The following is a 22,461-nucleotide window of genomic DNA, read 5'->3' on the forward strand; positions in this document are numbered from 1 at the left end:
TGTCAATTAGAGTCGAGTGCTCGATGATGAGGTGAAATTTGTACCTGAGAGCTGTAGTTGTTCTTTCTCTTGTCTTCCACCTTTGCCCTATGGTTGTTAGCGACTTTTTTTGCCAACATTTAACTTTACACACTTGTTTTTGCCCTTAGTGTCACAATGCATCTCTCATTTCTGTTGCTGCCTTAATTGAACATGATACATACTTGGTTGTATTGATGATGCTTGTGTCTCTTTGCTGGCTTTCTTGTCGTGTTAAGTTGTGTTGTCAATTAGAGTCGAGTGCTCGATGATGAGGTGAAATTTGTACCTGAGAGCTATTTTTTTATACCAAATGTTTTAGATATTTTATTCTTTTTTGCTGCCTTATTTCTCTCAAAAATCTGTCTTTGGTATTTATTTTTAATATTTTCTTTTATTTAGAAATTTTTGAGTTTATAATTTCAGGTACATCAAGTGCAAAATTGGACAAAGGTAAGGGTAAGGTGATTTATGAGAGGGGGGGTTGTAGGAGATCTCTAAGACAGAAATGTAGACGACTTAGTGAGGAAGGAAAAAAAGACCCTAAAGAAAATGTGTTTACAAAAGTGATAGTATGTGGTTTAGAGGCTGTCGTGGTGGGGTACATGCTGGTGGTGTTGGGGTGCAGGCTGGTGGTGGTGGTTTGGAGGCTGGTGGTGGTGGGGTACATGCTGGTGGTGGTGTCTTGGAGGCTGGTGGTGGTGTCTTGGAGGCTGGTGGTGGTGTTAGCAAGGATGATTTGGAGATTTATGTAGAGGGTGAAGATGGAGAATTCACCCGATACCAAGTTTTTGAAACATGGGAACAACTCTCATTGATGAAGGTCATGAGATACCAACTTTTTATACTAACTTTTTGAAATTTTTTGGAATTGAAGGGGAGTATTAGTGGCTGCCTTGGTAGGATATTGGAATTTTTTGTACAAACTTTTTGCTGCTTTGTTGGGCCATGTAAATGATGATCATTATGTAATTTTTTTGCTTATTAGTAATGGTAATCTAACTTGTTGGATGTAATGGATGTTTCCCCTTTTATATTAGGGTTGCTGATTTTGTAATGAGTTGGAAGCTTGGAATGATTAATGGCAGTTTTTGTTCAATTTTAATTTCATATATTTTTTTTATTTAATACTTTAAGTCTGATTTTATTTATTTTATTTCTAATATTTATTAAATACTAAGTAAAACAAATGTTTGATCGTTAGAGAGAGACGTCTTCACTATTTCTTTATTAGACATTAAAACATTAAGTAACAAGGACCGAACACGTTTAAACATTAAGTAAGTCTTATGGATAATATAAATGGGCTGAAAATGGCTAAAATATACATAATGCACGTTCAAACTTGTTCAAACACGTTCAAACACGTTCCAAATATAAATGGGCTGAAAATGTACATAATGATTAATTCAATTCAACTATTTACATAAATTAAAAAAGTTGGAGGTTAAGAATTAAGATACCTTATGGATTATGCCCTATGGTGTACGGAAGTCATGGCTTAAATGCATGTCTAACAACAGAAACTATGTGTTTCATCTCCGCCTAATCGAGAACTACTCCAAATATTAATGTACTTGTCGAAAAATCAAAAAATGTGTTCCATCGATTTTTGAAAAAATAAAGAAAGATAAAACTTGAAATAAATGGTAATCTTATACGTCTTCGGTCTTGCACCCCAAAAAAAATAAATGGTGTTGGGTCGGAATGGCATTGAGTCGGTTTAGTTGGGTCGGGTGCTAACAGGGTTGGGTCGAAACTGGGTCGGTGATAGCTGGGTTGGGTCACAACTGGGTCGGTGATAGCTGGGTTGGGTCACAACTGGGTCGGTGATAGCTGGGTTGGGTCAGAACTGGGTCGGTGATAGCTGGGTTGGGTCACAACTGGGTTGGGTGGTAACTGGGTTGGGTGATAACTGGGTTGGGTGATAACTGGGTGGGTTTAACTGGGTCATTGGCGGGTGAAGTTGGGTGCGGGTATTTTGGGTCGGAAACAGGTTGGGTCTGGGTCGTTATTCACGGGTGCAACTGGGTACGTGGTACAACTGGGTCGGCCCAACTCAGGTTGGGTTACTAATTCCACGGGTTAAACTGGGCACGGGTGAACACTGGGTCGGAATGGGTCGGCTTTCCAACCGACCACTCTCGGCTCGGAACAGGTTGGGTCTGGGTCGCATGCGGGTTCACCCATGGGTCGGCCCAGTTTTTGACACCTCTACCCCCCCCCCACACCTAGGCTCCGTTTGGTAGGGCGTAAAACGTTTTCCCGGAAAACTGTTTTCCTCTATTTTCAGTTTTACATTGTTTGGTTGGCAAAAGAGTGTAAAACCATTTTCCCTTGGGGTAAAATTACTCTCCCAAGGATGGAAAACCATTTTCCTTTCAAAATGAAGGGAAAACTATTTTCCTTCTCTCTCTTGTACACTCCTCTCACTACCTCTTTACTTTCCCTTTCATTTCATTATTTTTTTTACATCGAACCAAACAATGGAAAACTAATTTTGGAATTGTGTTTTCCAATGTAAATTGTTTTCCATGAAAATCATTTTACACTGAAAATATTTTACGCCCTACCAAACGGAGCCCTAGAGGCTACAATTGCAGTTGTATTGACCCCAAAAAGACACATGGTGTGGATCGAGGGACAAGCTTATATGTAGTTGTAGCTATAAGATTGGGAAAACATAGACAACCAAAATGTGTCGATGATCATATGATGGGATAAAAAAATGATGCTTTAACGTGGGTTTTGTTTTTGAGGATTTTATAGGCAAAGATTTGAGAAGATATGTAGGGGTTTCTAAAGCATAAACCAAATAAGGCGAACATTATTTATTGTGCTAATCATGTGTTTAGTTTTGCCATTTTGTAAGGATGTATGAGGATATGAGAATCGAAAAACTATACTATTTTGGACGTAAAATAATTTTAACGGATCTTTATCAAATTCACAACGATGATCACTTTTAAAGGTACTAGTTGTTGTACCGTGCGCTACGCGCACGCTACCCCAAAATATCGTAATGGCAAGGGTTAAATTGTTTTCCCAAAATCAAACACAAAAAAACATAGTTTTCCAAAATGGTTAAATTGTTAAACACAAAAACATAAATTTTAAGTAATACAAGTCAAACCTCGCTCTAGATAATATCGCCTTTTTTTTATAACGTAGTTCTACCTTTTTCGTAAGTGTATGTGTCTTCCTTATCTCCAGCTATTTGAAATTGGAAATTTGAGCGTCGACTCTTGAGAAATCGAAGGTTTAGGTTAATATTTATAATTCTACGATAAAAGGAAAAAGGTATTCTTTTCTCTTTCCCTTTCTCTATTACTCATCTTTATGATTTTTCAATTTTTTAAAAGTCAACTCCTACTCGTCCGCCTTCTTACTCCCTCCCCTCTTATCCTTTCTCCATCTTTCACTTTTTTTTTCTTGAAAACTTAAAAAAGATCTTTGAATTATTCTTGAACAACAATCGTCCTTGGCCGATGAAACTCGAAGAATCCACAAACTAAAAATACATCACGAAGTATATCACCTTCGTTCTATAATACTGGAACTTATGAATATGGCGCAAAAATCATTGGGAGAGCGTGAACTACACCCATATAATTATAATAGAATAAGGTCTTCTTTAGATAAACCTCGCCTAAAAAAAAATCGCACATATATTGTGAAACGTCCAAAAATATGTTACAATTGTTAAAAAATGAAGGCTGATATGATCAACACTATATGCATTACTAATTTTTCCTATAGAAATCCAACTGTTTGTTTTGTTAACATAAAAATGGAAAGTAGATGTTAACAAAGTAGAATTACCTAAAGTTCAATTAGAAATTTATAGACATGTGTGCACTTTTGGGAAATATTATATTTCTCACAAAATGGAGAAAGTTTATTTCATTTGGACTTCGCATGAATAATCATTCTTTATTCAACCAAATGAGGAAGAGCATAGGATTTGACATTAAAAGGAAAAATAGCAAATCATTGATAATATGCTCTCAAAATATCACTTAGTCACACAAGATATGTGTTTGCAGGTGTTTTTGTTCATGACCAAAACAGAGCAAACCACAGGCTCCCTTCCTCCCCACTCGACCAATTTAGACTCTGCACCAATCGACAACCCACTTGTAATCTTAAACCTTGTATTTGTTCTGAAATCATATATACTTGTGTTAGATAACATAATAAACTAACAATAGAGGCCATTTTTCAACCCAAAAGAAGCATAATAGTGAAGGGCGTTGATGCAAGAGTGCGAAGATATATTTGATGGTAGGATTTTATTTCGAAAATTGATCCAAAATTCAAATAGTTGCGCTCTAAATCTCATGATTCAAGTTAGCCATAGAGGAACTAATAGTCTAATAGATTGGCCTACGCAATCAAGGCATCAAGACTCACTTTTCTTTTTAGCAAGGATCGACCACTTCATGCAGCTTGCATATACTTTAGGCTTCAAGTAGTGTCTCCCTAGTGTTGCTGCAGTGACAAATCCAGTTATTATCAGCCGAATATTAAGAGTATAGATATATGACATTTGCGTTGACCTGTATTTCGTGTTGATGTTGTGTCGTACGACACTAATATTTGACAAAATTTGCCAAGACCTAGGAACAGAGTCCTTATTTACCAAAATCCCCAAATTTGATATAGAGTTAAAGTGATGTCCAATTCCTCTCACTAATAGCAGTTGCTTGCAATTTGAATTCCGATACAAATTATTGTCAGAAAAACAATCATTTGCATCTCAACTTATATGGCGTAAAAGCGATACTCAAATTAGTAGATATAATTAACATATTGAATATGAAGCTATTGTTCTTAGATTTTTTATACTTGCACGTGTAATTTTAATTTAATGTAGAAAAACACTTGATTACGTAGAATACCAAAGATATAGAATAAACAAAATACTTTTTATAAAAAACACCAAACAAAGAAAATTGATACCAAATAAGAATTTTCATTTAGTGAACCAAATTACATAGAAGCTCTATTGATTTAGAAGCATAAACTAAGCAAGACAAATTAGTAGGAAAAGCTACCACAACTTCGTATTTTTTCCCGAAAAAAAAGGGAAAGGCGATTACAATTTTTCACAACTTATTAGCTTCAATTATACGAAAATGAAGCATTTTTCTAAAACAGGAGTAAGTTTAATAGAATCCCTAATATCACATGACTGATTTGCTTGAACTATTGGAAAACGAAGCATTTTTCCAATTCAAAAGGATCAAAACTGATCATATTAAACTCTTGGAAAACAAAGCATTTTTCTATTACAAAAGAATCAAGCTTCACAAAGTACATGCTTTATCCCTAACAACAGTAACAACCACTTGCATATACTAACCATTTTTTGGCGCTTTAATCCACTATTAAGTGGAACACAGATAAAAGTGAAATTGTAGAACTTGATCCAATAACAAATGCACCCATCATATATAATCTATACTTGTGCTTTTAAAAGGGAGAGGGGTAGAAATCATGAAGGGTAATGGATATAGAGTACCACAAGATATTAAGGGGTCTGACATCTTCTCGAGGCTGGATTTTTTCTATAACTCGGGAAACACATACCCCATTGTCAAGCACCTACCTCAAAGTAGCATAGTTTCCGAACTTGTATATCGTGTCATTAAGTTCAAATTTGGGGAGACGCTAATGCATAAAAGGTTAATCACACACAAAAATGCAAGCACAAATGTGATTAAGGCCGTTTCAACATCGAAACAATTACGATTTCAGGTAACCTAAACCAGGAGGTTCCCTCATGTCTGTATATATACATGAAAATTTTACAGTAGCTTTTTTCAAAAAAACACCAATATGTTCCCTAGCTAGACACACTAATGACTTGTATCAGTTCCTTGCTTCCCCAGGAGCGTGCTTGTTTAATCTGGAAAGTTTCTTTGACTGTCCGGAAATTATTTCGGTAATGTTAGGTTCCTCCCCTAGCACTATCTCATATCCATCTCGGAAATTGTCCATTCCGTTGGCTAATAGCGGCTAGAACAACCCATCAGTTGTAGGCCCCCCTTCGCAAGCTGATGTATAGATAGATGGAAGAGTAGGTGATATTATAGAGTTGATTTCTATCAGATGAGGTGTAGCTTGCAACTTTATATAATTTACCAAACTCTGCAAATACGACTGGCTTCTTAAGGATGTTTAGTGAGTCCAAAATATGTTGATGCACCCACTACTGATGGAAGGAGAGTTGTGCTTCGCCAGTTGAATCAAATAGCCTGTAGGAAAAGGTTAGTGAAAAGCGTAGTTTTCGGGATTTTGATTGTTTTATTAAGATTTTGAAGAGAAGAAACTTACCATTGATCTGGGTAACAGTGGACAGTAGCAAAATCTATGGAAGGAACTTGATTATTAGTAATAAAGTTAGTTCCTGCTTGGATGTTGTTTGGATTGTATTGCTTCCTATCATCTCCATAGAAGCCTTCTAATTCGATTTCGAGAAGGTGATTTGCATCTATTAATTTTAAGTAGGGGGCCATTTCAGTGATTTGCATCTATTGATTTTAAGTAGGGGGGCATTTAAAATGACGTTTGTGTATCTAGCAGAGAGCAAATATCCTATTGTTAAAATATAATCTAGTAAACTGAGAGGTATATTGAATGAAATTATACTATCTACATCACAATTTGACAATAATTTTTAATTCGTGATCACGGGAGCTAGTCATATAAATGACTTAGTAAATTAATAGGTAAATTTATTTTTTTATAAAATTACACACATCTCAAAAAACAATATATAATTCAGCAATGAGAGATTCCAAAATGACCAAACACGAGACCAATGAAACAGGAGCAATATGTGCGGTCTTCCAGGTTAGTAAATCTAGTATAGTATTACTTCAAATTATTCGACGTCATGATGAGCTAGCGATTTACGTTTCATGAGAACTTTCGACAACAATTTTCAAGGTTTATTTTCATTAGATATGAGTGCTAAAGATTTTGATCGACTTCAATTTTATGAGAAAGATATTCAAACTCAAAATCATAGAAAATCATAGTTTTCTCAAATAGTTAAATTGTTAAATATGAAATAGAAAATTGGAGTGATACAAACCAAGGTCGATATAGAAAATACCGTCCTTTTCATAAAAGTAATTGTAGCTCTACCTTTTTTGTAATTGTACGTATCTTCCTAATCTTTTGTTTTTTGAAGTAGGAAATTTGGATAAAGACTCTTGAACAATCCAGAATTTAGGTTAAATAATGATTCTACAAATAAAAACGATTTAAACATAAACATTATTATTATCATTTAGCTTAAGTCATGATAAGTTTTATTATGCACTTATAAAGTTGTAATTATAAAGGAAAAAGTTTTTATGTCATAACTTTTGTATTTGTAGATAAAAACATATAGCTGATGACTTCATATTGCTTGCAATGAACATATTTTATCTTGAGGTCGTTATTCGTTTGATTATTGTTAGTTTGTAGAACTAAATATATCGGCATTTCATGTTGTTGGTAGTGCAAATCGTAATTTATTAAGCACAAATTTGTGAAATACTGATATGTATCAATCGTAGCTTTGAGAAATATTAGAGCTGGAACTTTGATTTCGCTACAACAGATTCTCCTATCCTCATACCCTTTATAATTTCATGTCTAACGTAACAGAGTAAAGAATAAGATTTTAACTTCACAAACCTCTTACTTGAAAAAATTGGACATTACATGAAATATAATATTGTTAGGCAAATACATCCTAATGTTATAAGGCATAATAAAAGGACATAATATAAGTTCTTAACACACTAAGACGATTACACGACCGTGAACACTACTACTAATATAAACTTTTTGATAAAAAAAAAAGAAGAAGCCTAAACCATTAAAAAAATCTCAGAAGCAGATTGTTTTAGATGATAAATTAGTGAGCTCAAATCCCCAAACTCCCTCTCAAATTTCTGCACCTGTAGAATAAAGGTTCTAAGAGCTGAAAAATAGTTAGAGAACAAAAGATCAAAAGTAGATTGTTTTAGATCATATCAGCATTCAGCAACACACAAAACACACAAGCAAAACCCTACAAAAATTAAGATCTAACCAAAGGAATGAAAATGAAGAAAATTTATTACTCTGAAACTATCTAAATTGGAGCTGCAAATTGAAACAGAAGGAATAAAAGTTTAGTTTGCGGGTGACAATAACAAATAAGCAACGCAAAATAAAAGGGAAAAAGAAAATGATATATTAAAGGAAAGAAAAAGACAAATGCTGATGAACAATAGAAACTGACCCAAATCATTACATAGTTCAAACATGATTATACCCAGAAAAATAACCACGAAACTTAAAAAGGAATCAAGACAAAAATTCAGTGCAATTAGGGAGGGGGGCGGGGATGCTTCATGTTATTTACCAATGCAATTGTTCCTCCAACCTTGCTTTCAGATAAATCATAAGGATACATTTCATCATTAAATAATTTGTTATATTAAAGACTGGTGTGGCAAATGTGATGACTATTCTAAACCTACGTATCCCAATCATCAACAAATGTACTTCCATTGTTATAGAGTTTCTTGTTATGTTAATCATTAAAACATGGCCTTTATCAATAAGTCAGTGTTAAATTGTAGTTAAATCTTGTAGCTTCTGAGATTCAATGTGCATGCTAAGGCCACAATACGAGAATTCATATATTGAAATGATAACCCATCAATGTCCTCTTAAGCTACCTACAAACCATAACACTCTACGTACCAAAAAGGTTTATTAGGTTTAAGATTATATCACTTTTCATCTCTTACATTGAAAAAGTGGCACCAGAAGAAAATTCCAAGTGCAAGAAGCCCATTTAAACACGTGTAGATATCCATATATCACAATATCATATCTAAGAAACTCGATTGTCTGTGAGGCTGTTCAAAATAAAGTAACAACAAATAGTACACATATAGGTGCTACTATAATGATAATAAGAGAAACTGACATTCCAATATCTGAATATTGTCATCCAAGTTGTATACATTTATACTTGCTTATAAAGTTATAATGTATTGAAATTTTAAAAAAGATCTTATGAAATATTCTACCAAGAAAGAAGGTTCAATACCTCATCCTCCCTGAATCTACCGACATCACATATTCATTCAAAGAGCTCTCCGTCAACAGCGTATTCCATGACCATTGCAAGATGAATAAGAGTCAGCCAAACCTGCAAGAGAAGTTCAGACCATGGTGTTACATGGGGAAAAAGAGTTTCTATTACAAATTAAAGGATACAAAAAAGGAAAATGAGTATCCATGTCCATCCTTGAGATAAGAGGTAGAAGAAAGCTAACAACTTTCAGAGTTACAAAGCTGTTTAAGTTGTACAAAGAAATTATAGTAAGAGATATAGGAAAATATACATGTTTTGTTTCACCTTCAGTCCCGTACAACTTCACATCTAGTCGTCACTTTCACATCTAGTAGTATAAGGTTTACCTAAGTACCAACACAACCAGTAGATCCAACAATACGTAAATTGAAGACAAAGAAATGAGAAAAACTATGAAAGACCAGATTTCTATGCGTAATATGTGCTTGATGAAAAAACAATATTATGTTATCTATTTCACTTTACATTCTTAACTATTGCATAATTCAAACACCCAAAACGTCCAATAAAAATTAGACGGTAAAACATCACAAACAAAACAAAACGAAGTAAAAGTCTGATGTACTAATGGGACGAAAAAACCTGAAAGAAAGATGTGGATACAGAAGAAAAGGGCTTGTGCGAAAGACAATTAAGGTTTTTGTAAAGAGTTCAAGAATAAGGAACTGAGGGAGGCTGCTTTTTCCTTAAATTCTTCGACATAATTTGCCAGAAATTATCAAAGATTTTTTATTCTTTTTATGTTTTTGTGTGTTCCTATTAGATCTGATCTTCTGTTTTCTCTGAATTTTACCTATTTTCTGTTTTTTCAGGTGTTGGAAATCGCATGAGTTGGGATCTTCGAGATTTTAATTTTGGTTTGCTGAAGTTAAGGTTTTAGATTTGTAGTCTTAACAGTTCCCTCTAAGTTCTGTTAGATGGAATCATGGAATATGAGGTGGTATTATTTACGCATGGTAATGTCATGCACTCATGCAGAGTATTGTGATAAAAAGGGAGAAGGTAAAAACTCCTTCAGAAATTGATGTTCACTTTGCTTATTGGGGACTGGGGAGTGACCCAATCACTGGAATGCTTAGAAAACTGTAACGGAACTCGTAAAATCACTTCGGTTAGTGGGGAGTGATTAAATGCTTCATAAATTGTAAAGAAACTTTCAGTCATAAAATCTCCGACTCTCTCTTTCTCTCTCTCCCTCCCTCCCTCGCACTCTCTCTTTCTCTCCCTCCCTCCCTCCCTCCCTCCCTCCCTCCCTGGTCAGTTTATAGCAACAGAGCAACATGATATCTACATACAACAATTGAGCTCACATAAATTTAGACTGGTGTATTATTCCACGACACAAAAAGGCCTCATTATATTAGCGTAACATTTGCTTTGGGTGAGCAAAAATTTCACAAACTTCAACTGCATTAATGTATTGACTGCATTGATGTATCGACTGCAATAATATCATATTACAGGATTTTTTTTAAAAGTTTTGTTTACTGTACAATTTCAAAATATAACTTTCCATAATTTTTACAAAAACATTAATGATATTAAGGTCAAAAGCATGCATCAATTGATGAAAACAGTACTGCACTTATTTGGAAAGAGAATAACAATAAGCTTTGAAGTGTCATTTGAAAGTACACTTATGATATACCTCCAAAACAGCAATTCCAAGAAGAGCCCACTTGGCAATGGACCAGTGCTCCTCTAGAAAATCACTAATCATATCAAAGTTTCCAGTTTTGTCAGTGGGGATTTCCTGAAAAGATAAAGACATTAGTTAGTTTAGATGGTAAAAATAGGATGCAACAGAAAAGTAATAAATTCATATGAGCACTTACATCGTTCCAGTTTTTGTCAAATGATACAAAGGCGGCACATCCAAGCTCCGACAAGATCAACAAAATTATGAATACAGCATACTCCGAATGGTTAAGGAAGACCATGTTTGTAATGCAAATTAGATGTGAGGGCAGTAAATTATATTTTCCCCTATAAATATGCATGCTGTTCTGCATAACCATTCGAGCTCATAATCACAGAGACCGCGTGAATTCAGCTGTATGTTAATTTCTACCCCCACAAAAGGGGGGAAAAAAGGAATCTTGAGCTAAGAAGTCTATAAAACATTAACACTTTAGCTACACATCTCCTGAAATGGACTTCATGTTCACTTATCAAGTTCCAATCACTGAAATCAGCTTAGAGTGAATCATTGATCAAGTTCATTTGTAAATGAAGTATGCACTTAAAGTTAAGATAGGATCGGTAATTAGCTTGACTGAAATGCACTTGAGATCTATAATTGCACCTACCTGTCTATATAATTCTATAGTACTTCCTCTGCCCATATATGAGTGTCCTAGTTGACTGCACAAGAGCTAAGAAGTCCTAAAGAGATCCAAGAAGAGGTTCCATGAAAGAGATGGAAGAAGTCGGAGTAGAGAAAAACTTAGACAACACAGAGATGATAACCATAGAGAGCATTGCAATAACTTCACAGATTATAGGACTTGTGAACTTCTAATATTAACTTATTGACAGAGCAGAGAGGTAGGACAATTGTCAAATGAAGACAGTAGATTCTCGAGCAAATCCCAAATCAGGACATTCCACGAATTTCCACCTCTCATTGGTACATCTAAGTTCCGACCATGAACATCATAATTTGGAAAGATTACCTGAATATCAAACATTGCATCCGGGTTGGCTGTGTAACCTGTTCTGTCTTTGATAAGGGAAACGACCTTTACTTTGTTGTTCCTTTTTACTGCCATCCATTCACTATGAAGATCTTTGTTATCTGCAAACTGCAATTAAGGGCCCAATATGTTAATGACGTAGAGTCAGTAACTTGGTATAAAATGCAGGTGTTTGCAACAGAAGAAAGCGAATGAAAGCAAAGGGCAAAACACTAATAGATACAAAAGCATAGTGTAAATATCTTCAGCTAGGTGAAGAGAGCTGACTAACTGACTATTACAGAGTTTGTCAGTTTTAGATTACAACGTATAGTTGTAATCCTTATGCAAGAGTGTCAATCTCTTGTTTAGAGTGAAGTAATAGACCAATTTAATAGATCGGAGGAAATAGAAAGACAAATGCATATGAATTGATTATAAATGATACCTTATTTCCACACTATTGTTTATGATACTCTATAAATAAATAAATTGATTAAAATGTTTCAATATCTTTTTCCCAAGGATCACTTCACAAATCCAGAGGATCGCCAATTGCTAGGACATGTCTGTGACCCTGCATGTAGATTTATATTAGGTAGATTCTTCAAATTTTCTATCAATTTCTTAGATTGAGATTGCAATAAACCAAACATCAGAACCCTAGGATTTTCTAACAAAGAGAAGCCCAAAATATACCAAAACGAATCAGGAAAAAACTTGTTAAAGGAAGTACAGGTAGCAGATCCCAACAAAATCCATCAACTCAGCAAAAAAAACTTTGAAAATGAACATGAAACAATTGAAATCTTACTGCTGAAGAGTTTCGGTCAATTCCTCATCTTCCGTGAAATCATAAACGCTCATATCTCTTGGTTTCATATTTAATCAAGAATTTTGGGAGAAGAATACAACTGGGTTTATTATGTGCAATACTTTTGGATGAAAGTGGTAGCTTATTATGAATTTTCGATATGTAGATTGAAGAATATTACCATGGCCTCATAATTTTCATCCAACAAAATATTGGAAGCTTTGATGTCACGATGGATAATTCTGGGGTGACCTGCAAGTAAATATAACATTCATAATATGCAATAAAGGTTGTTCCCAGTAGGAAATGAACTTTAGAATAAGCTTACAAATAATTAGAAAAATTTATTGCCGCGTAACAAAAAACAATATATAGGGAGATATAGAATGTTTATAAGAACGTACAATCTTCATGGAGATAACCAAGCCCTTTAGCTGATCCAAGTGCGATGCGAAGCCTAGTGGGAAAATCTAATTCACCTCTATTTCCACCACAAACAAAACATACAATCAAAAAATAACCACCAGGCAGCAGAAAGAAACTACACAGCAACCAATTACACAGAGCATCTAACTTTGACAGAAAATCATCACAAAATACAATCTTGCAACACAAACAATCCTTTAAAAGTAATACACAAAGTTTCTATGAGGTTAATTGATTGGAATTGAAAATGTAAACCTCAAAATCATGCACAAATGTCATATGGGTTTTCAAGATTGACAAAAGAAAGTTACTGAGAACAATTTAGAATCCAATTTAAAGCAAAAATCAAAGATATTATTCACAATTAAGATTTAAAAGGGGAAGAAAAAGGGGAAAATTTAGGAGCTTGAAAATAGGCAAGATCCAATTCCAAACTCGCCAATTTCACACTGAAAAAAACACTAAGCAGTAAAATTCAATCAATACCTCAAACGAAGATGAAGAAACCAAGAGGATCGGACGGCCAATCTTTGTTCATCAACCTGATTGTATTCTTTGAACATCCTATTGTAGAAACTGAGAAGAATCCATAGCAAAAATAGCTATTGCCAGATTTTCAGAACATCTTATTGTAACAAAGAAGTCAGCGATTGTAGAAACCGTAAAAACAAACAAATTTGATGTCGAATTGAGCATTAAAAAGGTGAAATAAGAATAATTTCGGTGACCTAGATCAAAACACAAACCATACAGTAAAATAAGAAAAGAGGAAGAGAGAGAAGATGAATAATTACCTTGTCGCCATCCATGGAAGCTGATGGAAGAACAGGAGATTGAGCATTAAAAAGGTAAAATAAGAATAATTTCGGTGACCTAGATCTAAACACAAACCATACAGTAATTTCGGTGACCTAGATCTAAAAAATCTGAAACCCTAATTGCACATCAACAGTAAAAGTACTCAATTTCAGATTGGTCGCCCCAAAATTTTCACTCAAAATTCAATCACAATTCACTCAAAAGGGTGAAATTCAATCAATACCTGCTTTGATGATCCAAGTTTTCACATAATTTTCCACTCGATTTCAGGAAAACATACAATAGATCTAAAAGATTCATAAATTTGATGAACCCAAAATCAAATCAAGAAGTGAACAAAAAATAATTGCAAAACGCACATCAAACTTAAACAAACCAGCTAGATAAGAGATCCATTTTTAGGTCATGAAACAATTGAAATCTTACTGCTGAAACAATTGAAAGAAACTGAAGAAGAAGCTGACATGAAATTGAAAGAAACTCAAGAAAAAAAACTTTCAAAATGAACATGAAACAATTGAAATCTTACTGCTGAAGAGTTTTGGTCAATTCGTCATCTTCCGTGAAATCATAAACGCTAATTCCAGACTCGCCAATTTGAGAGCGGAAAAAAATAAGCAGTGAAAATTAAATCGTTACCTCAACATTGCAGATGAAGAAATCAAGAGTAGCAGATGGTCGATCTTTGTTCATCTCCAAAATTACACAGTTATCTGCAAAGAATCAACAACGAAACCCTAAGTTCACAGGGCAACCATAAAATTACTCAATTTCAGATCAACTAAACCAAAAAAAACATCAAAGAAATCAATATAACATTAACAAAAGAATTAGCAATGAAAATTTGGGAGAAAAATTGATGCAGATCAAGAGAATCGTGAAGAAGATGAGAGAGGAGAGAGACGAAGTGAAGAAGAGGGAGATGAGATAAGGCGGTGCATCACGTGCCTGATGCGTGCCATGCAACTTAGACAGGTCATGTGAGCAGCACGTGACACCAAAAGGAATAGTGAATTTCACCATTTTGTGACTCAGAACACTATTCATTTGAATAGTGTTTGAACTCCAACTTTTAAAAGGTCTAAGATTTATAGGGCGTTCAAATTGAGTCATAACATAGTGTTGGAAATTAACAAGCGCTTGGTAAGTTTCAAGTTTGAATTTGAGAGGAATAGTCCACACATAATGCAAAGCATGGATGGTGGACTAGAGACCACCATGCTCTATGTGAACCTCTTCTGAAACGACTGCAGGTAACAAGTTAAACACACAAATGAAACCACCTTAAAACAAGGAAACAAACAAAAAGAACATGCACAAAGGAAAAAAAAAAAGAAAAGAAGAAGAGGAGAGAGAAGGAGAGTAGGAAGAATACAATATGGATTTTGAGAGCTTGACATGGGTTGATGACTTGATGTAAGTCGTTTGTTTGAGAATTACTACTATTCAAAAAATACAAATCTGATTTTCATTTTCACCTTTGAAAATTAGCAAGCTGAACGGAATTTAGTCCAGCCTTTTTGTTTTATTAAAGGGTTTCTCGTGTTTTGATAGGAAAAGTTTCAAAGTTTAGGATATAAAATAATATCATATGATAATATAATTATAAGATATTAAAAATGACATAATGTAATCATATAGCAATGTTATTTGCCCAACAAAAACAATGTCTGCAATATACAGAAACGATAATTGTAACCATATGTTTATGTTCTTTTATAATCAGTATAGTGTTCCATATGTGATATGTTGATGTTCTTTTCATGTTTATTTTTATTTTTGTGATTCTTAATTGTTAATTTTTTTTAGCAAGGCTTAGTACTTTACATAATTTTATGCACATGTTCTTTTATAATTAGTATAGTGTTCTTTGTTCGAAACCTTCATGTTCTTTTCATGTTTATTTTATTTTTGTGATTTTTAGTAATTATTTGTTTCTCAAGTCTTATATGTGCATGTTGTTTTAAAATTAGTATATTGCTCTTTGTTTTATATCTTTATGTTCTTATCATGTTTATTTTTTATTATTGTAATTTTTTTCAAGTTTTTTGTTTCTCAAGTCATATATACACGTTCATTTATAAGCAGTATGGGATTTTCAACGTAAAAAGGATAAGTGTAACTAATATTTGGGAACGGAGTTAGTAAAATTTAACATTCATATACTTTCTAAGTAAAAAAAAAACATATAATTCAAAATCAAATAACATGTATGATCTCTAAATGTAAAGAATATTGCTCATAAAAAAAATACATAATTGAAATTGAATATATGTCTAATCTCTATATATTCATAAAAGAACATCGGTAGTAATAAAAAATTCATTTCTTTCTAAAAAGAAAAGAACATGCTCTCTATATAAAATCAAACATGTATTTAAAAAAAAAAACGTAGTAGTGTAAAAATTTTCTCAAAAACAATAGATATTTTTATTTCCCTTCGTAAAAAAAAAAAAAAAGAAAAGATAATAAGTAGTATCTTTTTTAAAGGTTGAATGCAATCCACGTAAGGTAAATTAAAGGTGTTAAGAGATTGGCTAGCAACTTAACTGCCGCAATTCGTGGAAGCTTATGGAAACATGTTTTTTTTTTTTTTTAGGGGTGAACGCACGAAATTAATCAAACGACGTCGTGGTTGAACGGGTGCACAGAGAGCTACATGCTCTCTGGTGCACCTACAAATTTGCGCACATAATGAGTAAAATCATCAAAGAGAATTAAATAGTGTTTATATCCATCTCAACTCCTATTAGGAGAAGTCCACAAATCGGCATGAATAGTGTCAAAAACACAATATGTAGTACTATGAGAAGTGGCAAAAAGGAAGTATAACATGTTTCCTAATAGGGCCAAAATTACAAAATTTGGAGTCTCGCTCATTATATTCTATGCAATTGCTACTCCTAAGAAAGTTAAAAGGTTGATTTCCGGAATGACCAAGACGGTTGTGCCATGTGGTTTGAGGCAACATTTAACGACGATTGCAATGCAGTCGGGTGGTGGGCTATCGGTGATAGAATAAAGATCTCCCACACTATTGCATCTCATTACAATGTTCTCCGTTTTGAGACCATTCACTAAAAAAACAAAAGGATCAAATTCGAGAGACAATAAATTATCAGTGCTGAATTTTCGGACATAAATTAGGTTTTTAATTATTTGTGGAGCTAGAAGAACATCATGTAAGGCAAAGTTTGTTGAAATTTTGGATAAAAGCTCGAATATATTGTTCCCCTGCCAGTAGGTTTGATAATTAAATATACCGGCGGGGTTATCTCTTAAATTTAAAGATTTTTTTTTGGTTAAGGAGAGATCGATGGGTGGCGTTAGATTCTTGTTCTAGATGCTCTTCCCTTATCTTACATATATTGACACCTGTTTGTTCGTTTTATTCAAGCGTTGCCTACTCCTTGTCCGCAACGTGTGGTTTTTTCTTGGAACTCTTCCGCAAACCAACGAATTGCCTATACTAACAATAAATGGACCAATTATCCACTAATTCACCAATTTTGATCTTCCGCTGGTTGTTAATTTCCTCCTAGCCCATCACTTATTTTCTCTAGAACAAAAATTTAAAACTTATTTTATATTTCCACCAACACACCATTATTATTTTATACCAATGTTGGCTAGACTAGCCCCACCCACCTTCATTGTTGGATAGTCATTCAACCCATAATAATAGTAGAAGTCACCGCAAGGTATTTCTCGTGGGTGCAACAATGAGGTTTTCTATTATGTGTTCTACTATTCGAAGTTCTTTTAACGTGTTGTTCCTCCATCTTTACACAAATTTTATTTCCAGCGCCTTTTATTAAATAGTTCTTTCACATTTCCCAAAAACCAAATATTCTTTGATTATATTTCTTCTATCTTTTGCTGATTTTCCTTCGTTGTCTCCCCCCAAAAGAAGTATAACAATTAATTGAGAGGAAAGCTGGGAGAGGGAGATTATAATAAATCAAGAGCCGCTAAAGTGCAAACACTTTGCGGGAAAGAATGTAACCACACATGTTCAGAATTACATGGAACCTCCCAACGAGCTAACAGATGGGCTACAGTATTGCCCGCTCGTTTAACATGCGAAATAGAAAAACTATTAAACTCCCTAGCCATCCTGACAATATCATTAATAATACGGAAATGTGGACATAAACCATCCTCCTGCTTGTTCACGGCATTAATAACCATCAAAGCATCACCTTCTAACCAAAGCTGGCCATAGCCAAGCCTCCTTGCCACCTCCATTGCATAACGAGTTGCTGCGCTTTCGGCCAAAACCGCACTCCAAGCTGCCGCCACTCTCTTCACACCAGCCGCCACTATACCACCCTCGTGGTTTCGAAACACCACTCCCAAACCTATCTCACCATCCGGACCCAGATGAGCATCGAAGTTAACCTTAATACACCCAGCCACCGGAGAACTCCACCCCAACACCACAGCCCCAGCCAAACCACGCGGCATCAGCACCCCATTCACGTATGTGTCATAATCCAGCACCTGCTGCACAAACCTACTCGCTACCATCGGAGCGTTAACCCACTCTTCTTCGAGCACCCTCTTATTCCTACAAAACCACGCAGCCCACATGAGTGAGCACATGATGCGGACCTCCTCCTTCGACAGTTTACTCACTATCCATTCAAAGCGCTCAGTGAAAGAAGACGACGGAGCATCAATGAGGACCGACGTAAACTGGCTCACATCCCAAATTTCCTTCGCCTGGCTGCACTCAAACAATGAAGAGAGTATTTTCTATAAATAATATGAACTTTACTCTTAATTGTGTAAAATATTACGTGGAAAAATGTTGACTGAATCTATAATAAACAAAGTCTATTACTAGATTTGATTTGGCTTAAATGATATATATTAGGTAGGCTTAGATGATTTTATGAGGTGGTAGTAGCAAGATTTGAGTAGAAGAGATTTTAGGTGATCCCATTCAGGTAGAAGAGATTTTAGGTAATATGCAATCCGTAGATGTTGCACATGTCCGTATGACGAGGAAGGTGCGTACATGTAAATGGCTAACAAGTCAAATGTGCAAGAATAACAAGTCAAATGAACTTATGTACATCGCTAACAAGTCAAAAGAACACATGTACATGGCTAACAAGCCAAATGAATATATGTACATCTCTGTTAGTATATATTCATAGGCATTAGTTTTTATGTTCATAACTTAGTACTTAATGTTAATCGTGTGCACCTTCCTCACTATACAGACGTCTAATTATGACTTTAAACAATAAGTAAAGTTGTTAAGCTGAGAGCACCTAAAAATGTACTAATGAGATTTTTTACCACTGATTTGGAACATTAGGGTTTTTTTTTTTACTTTGCCCAAACCCCAAAAATCTATCCAAATATCTCAATATAGAAATAAATCTTCATTCCATAAAAGAAACACAAAAAACAAATAAATTTTGAAACGTAAATTTGAAAACAAAAAGTAGTAAATCACAAACGGTAACTTTTCTCTTCCTTCTCCTATAATCTTCAACTTTCCATCCATTAGATTCATCATCATATACATATTCATCACACAAACACATCCTACGGTGCTCATTCAAAACAAACAAAGTTGACCGTTAGGGAGCGTTTTCCCCCTTCCCCACAAAAAGCAGAACAACAACACCACCACCTTTTAATTTTCTGATCAATTCATCACTTCTCACAAAAAAACTCAAAATCTTTTCTCATCTTTTCAGCAAAATTAAAACCCAGAAAAACCCAGAAAATTTCAGTCAAAATTAATACACAGAAATTTACAGAAGAAAGAATTTAGCGGTGGCTTGGGAAAAGGAAGAAGAAGAAGAGACAGGCAATAGCCGTCTCCAAACGTTTTTTTCGACGCTTTTTTCAAGCATTGGAGGCGTTTTTAGTCAACCTCAAGAAATGGATTCTAGAGTTGTTCTTCCTCCACATGTACCCATCAAAGCTCCTGGTAATTTCTTCTTTTTTTTTTCTGATTGATTGTTTTTTTTATGAAATTCACTGAATAATCTTATCTGGGTATATGATGATTTCATGAAATGGTTAAGTTTTATGGTATAATTTCATCTTAGAACTTTTGGGTACCATTTTGTTTTTCTGTTTGTGCTTGATTAAAGATCCGATTTTTCCAGAAAATTCATCTTCTTGATGGGTTTATTTAATTCTAGAGACTTTGTTGTTTTAATTTTCTAATTTTGAAAAATAATTAATAAGTTTAGTAGTTGAAAGATTGAATCTTTTTTCATCACTTATGTGAAATTCGAAATTTTTGGTGAATTTTCAGAAGAACAGAAGCAGAAGAAAGAAGGGGGAAATCGTCGACCTCTGCAAGAGATTGGCAATATGGTTAATTTCAATAATGTCCCAATTATCAAGTAATTTCCCACATTTTTTTTACTGTATTTAGCTTTTTAGATTCAACTTTTCAATATTGCTTAAAATTATGATAATCTCAATCTTTTCAATATTCTATTGTTTTAGGAGCCTAGGAGCCTTGTCACTGGTAACTGATGGAGCAGCTGAGAAGAAAAAAGAAAAGGTGTTCTTTCTTTATACATTATGTATGTGTGTATTGAAAAAAGTATAAATGGTGTATTTTCTGAAATTGGGGTCATTTTCTGTATGATATTCTGCAGAATGAAGAAGAAGAACTGGTAAGGGAGCGCGTGGCGCGAGCTCAGAAGAAGGTTACATGTAACCCAAACCCTGAAACAGTGATCATAATAAGCTCAGATGAGGAAGAAAAAGCTGATGTTGAAAAGTACAACAAGAAGAAAAGGATTCTCAGTGGTAAAAGGAGTTCAAGAAAGAAGAAATACAGCCTCACTTTTGTCCTTACTGCTAGAAGCAAGGTGAGATCATCTGAAACAAAATAATTTTAGCAAAAGAGTCTTTGTTTTAATCAATCAATTGTTGAAATTTAGTGTTTTCAGTCAGTTTTTGTACTGAAATTAGTGCAATGTTATAGGCAGCTTGTGGGGTTGCAACTAGGCCTAGAGATGAGGTGGTGAATATTGATGCTGCAGATGGTGAAAATGAGTTAGCAGTGGCTGAATATGTGGAAGAAATCTACAAGTTTTACAAAATCGCAGAAGACGAGTATCGATTGTGTGATTATATGCCGTGGCAATCCCACATCAATGAGAAGATGAGGATGATTCTCATCGATTGGCTGGTCGAAGTTCATAACAAGTTTGAATTGCTGCCTGAAACACTTTACCTGACTATCGATCTTGTCGATAGGTATCTTTCGACTAAGGTTGTTTCGAGAAAGGAACTTCAGCTCATAGGCATTAGCTCAATGCTGCTAGCCTGCAAATATGAAGAGATTTGGGCACCTGAGGTAACATCTTTCGGCCCGTCTGCTTTTGGGTTATTTAACCTGTTATAGTGTAATATGGTTGTTGTTAATGATGAATTTGGTTGCAGGTGCAAGATTTCATGTCTATATCAGACAGTGCATATACCAATGAACAAATACTTGGCATGGAGAAAGAGATCTTGGGGAAGTTGGAGTGGAATCTTACAGTTGCTACTCCATATGTCTTCCTTGTTAGGTTCATCAAAGCTACTGTTCCTTCTGATAAAGAGGTAACTACGCAACTTTCACTGTTATATATGGATATTTTGCACCAAACACGGCCTTTTACTGAAGATTTGTGTCATTTTCTCTGGCTGCAGTTGGAAAACATGGCCTTTTACTTGGCAGAAAATGGTCTGATGCAGTATCAGATTGTGAAGTCATTTTGCCCATCGCTCATCGCCGCTGCTGCGGTGTATGCAGCTCTTTATAATATGGGCAGAACTCCTTTTTGGACGGAAACACTCCAACACTACACAGGCTACTCAGAAGAACAACTGAAGTAACTCTTTTTTAACTATCTTGAGTTTTCTCTTACAGTTTACATGTTTAGTGCCCTTATTTGACAATAAAGGTCCTGCTATTGCTTTCCTGTAGGGATTGTGCAAAGATGTTAATCAGATTCCAAATGTCCGTTAAAGAAACTAAACTCAAAGGAGTTCATCGCAAGTTCTCGAGTATCGACAGGGGTGCCGTTGCTCTGCTTCCACCTGCTATACATCTGAAAGGCCCATCAGATTGAGTATTCCAAGTATAAGAGCGTTCTAAAATAGTTTGTGGCGTATAAAACTCCTTTCGAGCTTTGGTGTTCTATTGTCGGATAGCTAGTTTATGTGGCGTATAAAAGATCATCGCACATCATGATCTGTAGCGTAGGGTTTGCAAATTAGTGGGGATTGCATCTAGATTCTGAATTTTTTTTGTCAATGTATCTAGATCATGAATGGTTTTAGACTATGTAAGACCTAATGCAGCTATAAAATGTGGTTTCTTTTGTATCTCTCGGACCTTTTTGCAATTTGCATCTATCGTGTTGGATCAATCCTCTGCTATAGAGAGATAAGCTACAAATAAGTTCAGATAGTCAAATTTAGGTGAAGAGAAATCTAGGCAAAACCATAACTTAATATCACTCATTCTGGGATATTAGTGATACAAATAAGTTTAGATAGTTAAATGAGGTGAAGAGAAC

At 34.7% G+C, this 22,461-nt stretch overlaps 2 protein-coding genes and 1 long non-coding RNA gene across 16 annotated transcripts; 1 reads left to right on the top strand and 2 right to left on the bottom strand.

Annotated features, from left to right (window-relative positions):
• Positions 1–5,740: 5,740 nt before the first annotated feature.
• Positions 5,741–6,623, bottom strand: LOC130591017 (uncharacterized). Its single transcript, XR_008968891.1, has 2 exons — positions 6,358–6,623; positions 5,741–6,278 (listed from the first exon to the last, which is right to left on the bottom strand). It is a non-coding gene; the product is annotated as an uncharacterized LOC130591017 (long non-coding RNA).
• Positions 6,624–7,716: 1,093 nt separating this feature from the next.
• On the bottom strand, positions 7,717–15,068 carry LOC104900903 (LRR receptor-like serine/threonine-protein kinase RGI5). Of its 14 annotated transcripts, none has more exons than XR_008969186.1 (8): positions 13,574–15,065; positions 13,066–13,142; positions 12,843–12,913; positions 11,848–11,976; positions 10,821–10,925; positions 9,437–9,498; positions 9,125–9,226; positions 7,717–7,979 (listed from the first exon to the last, which is right to left on the bottom strand). XR_008969186.1 is itself a non-coding variant. In XM_057394514.1 (7 exons), the coding sequence occupies exons 1-6, from the start codon at positions 13,648–13,650 to the stop codon at positions 9,158–9,160; spliced, it is 528 nt and encodes a 175-aa protein (XP_057250497.1). In that variant the 5' UTR covers positions 13,651–15,068; the 3' UTR covers positions 7,717–7,979; positions 9,125–9,157. The 14 variants fall into 14 exon arrangements, 6 of the variants coding, with proteins under 6 accessions (XP_057250497.1, XP_057250496.1, XP_057250495.1 ...); XR_008969185.1 differs by having other exon boundaries at positions 7,717–7,995; XR_008969184.1 differs by having other exon boundaries at positions 7,717–8,002.
• A 4,383-nt stretch (positions 15,069–19,451) lies between these two features.
• LOC104890125 (G2/mitotic-specific cyclin S13-7) lies at positions 19,452–22,267 on the top strand. Its single transcript, XM_010675500.4, has 8 exons — positions 19,452–19,859; positions 20,193–20,283; positions 20,390–20,447; positions 20,545–20,760; positions 20,877–21,251; positions 21,338–21,499; positions 21,590–21,771; positions 21,867–22,267. Exons 1-8 carry the CDS (start codon positions 19,811–19,813, stop codon positions 22,009–22,011), a joined length of 1,278 nt encoding a protein of 425 aa, XP_010673802.2. The 5' UTR covers positions 19,452–19,810; the 3' UTR covers positions 22,012–22,267.
• Positions 22,268–22,461: the final 194 nt, after the last annotated feature.

Source organism: Beta vulgaris, chromosome 4 (genome assembly GCF_026745355.1).
Source record: "Beta vulgaris subsp. vulgaris cultivar EL10 chromosome 4, EL10.2, whole genome shotgun sequence".
In the NCBI taxonomy this organism is placed as follows: Eukaryota; Viridiplantae; Streptophyta; class Magnoliopsida; order Caryophyllales; family Amaranthaceae; genus Beta; species Beta vulgaris.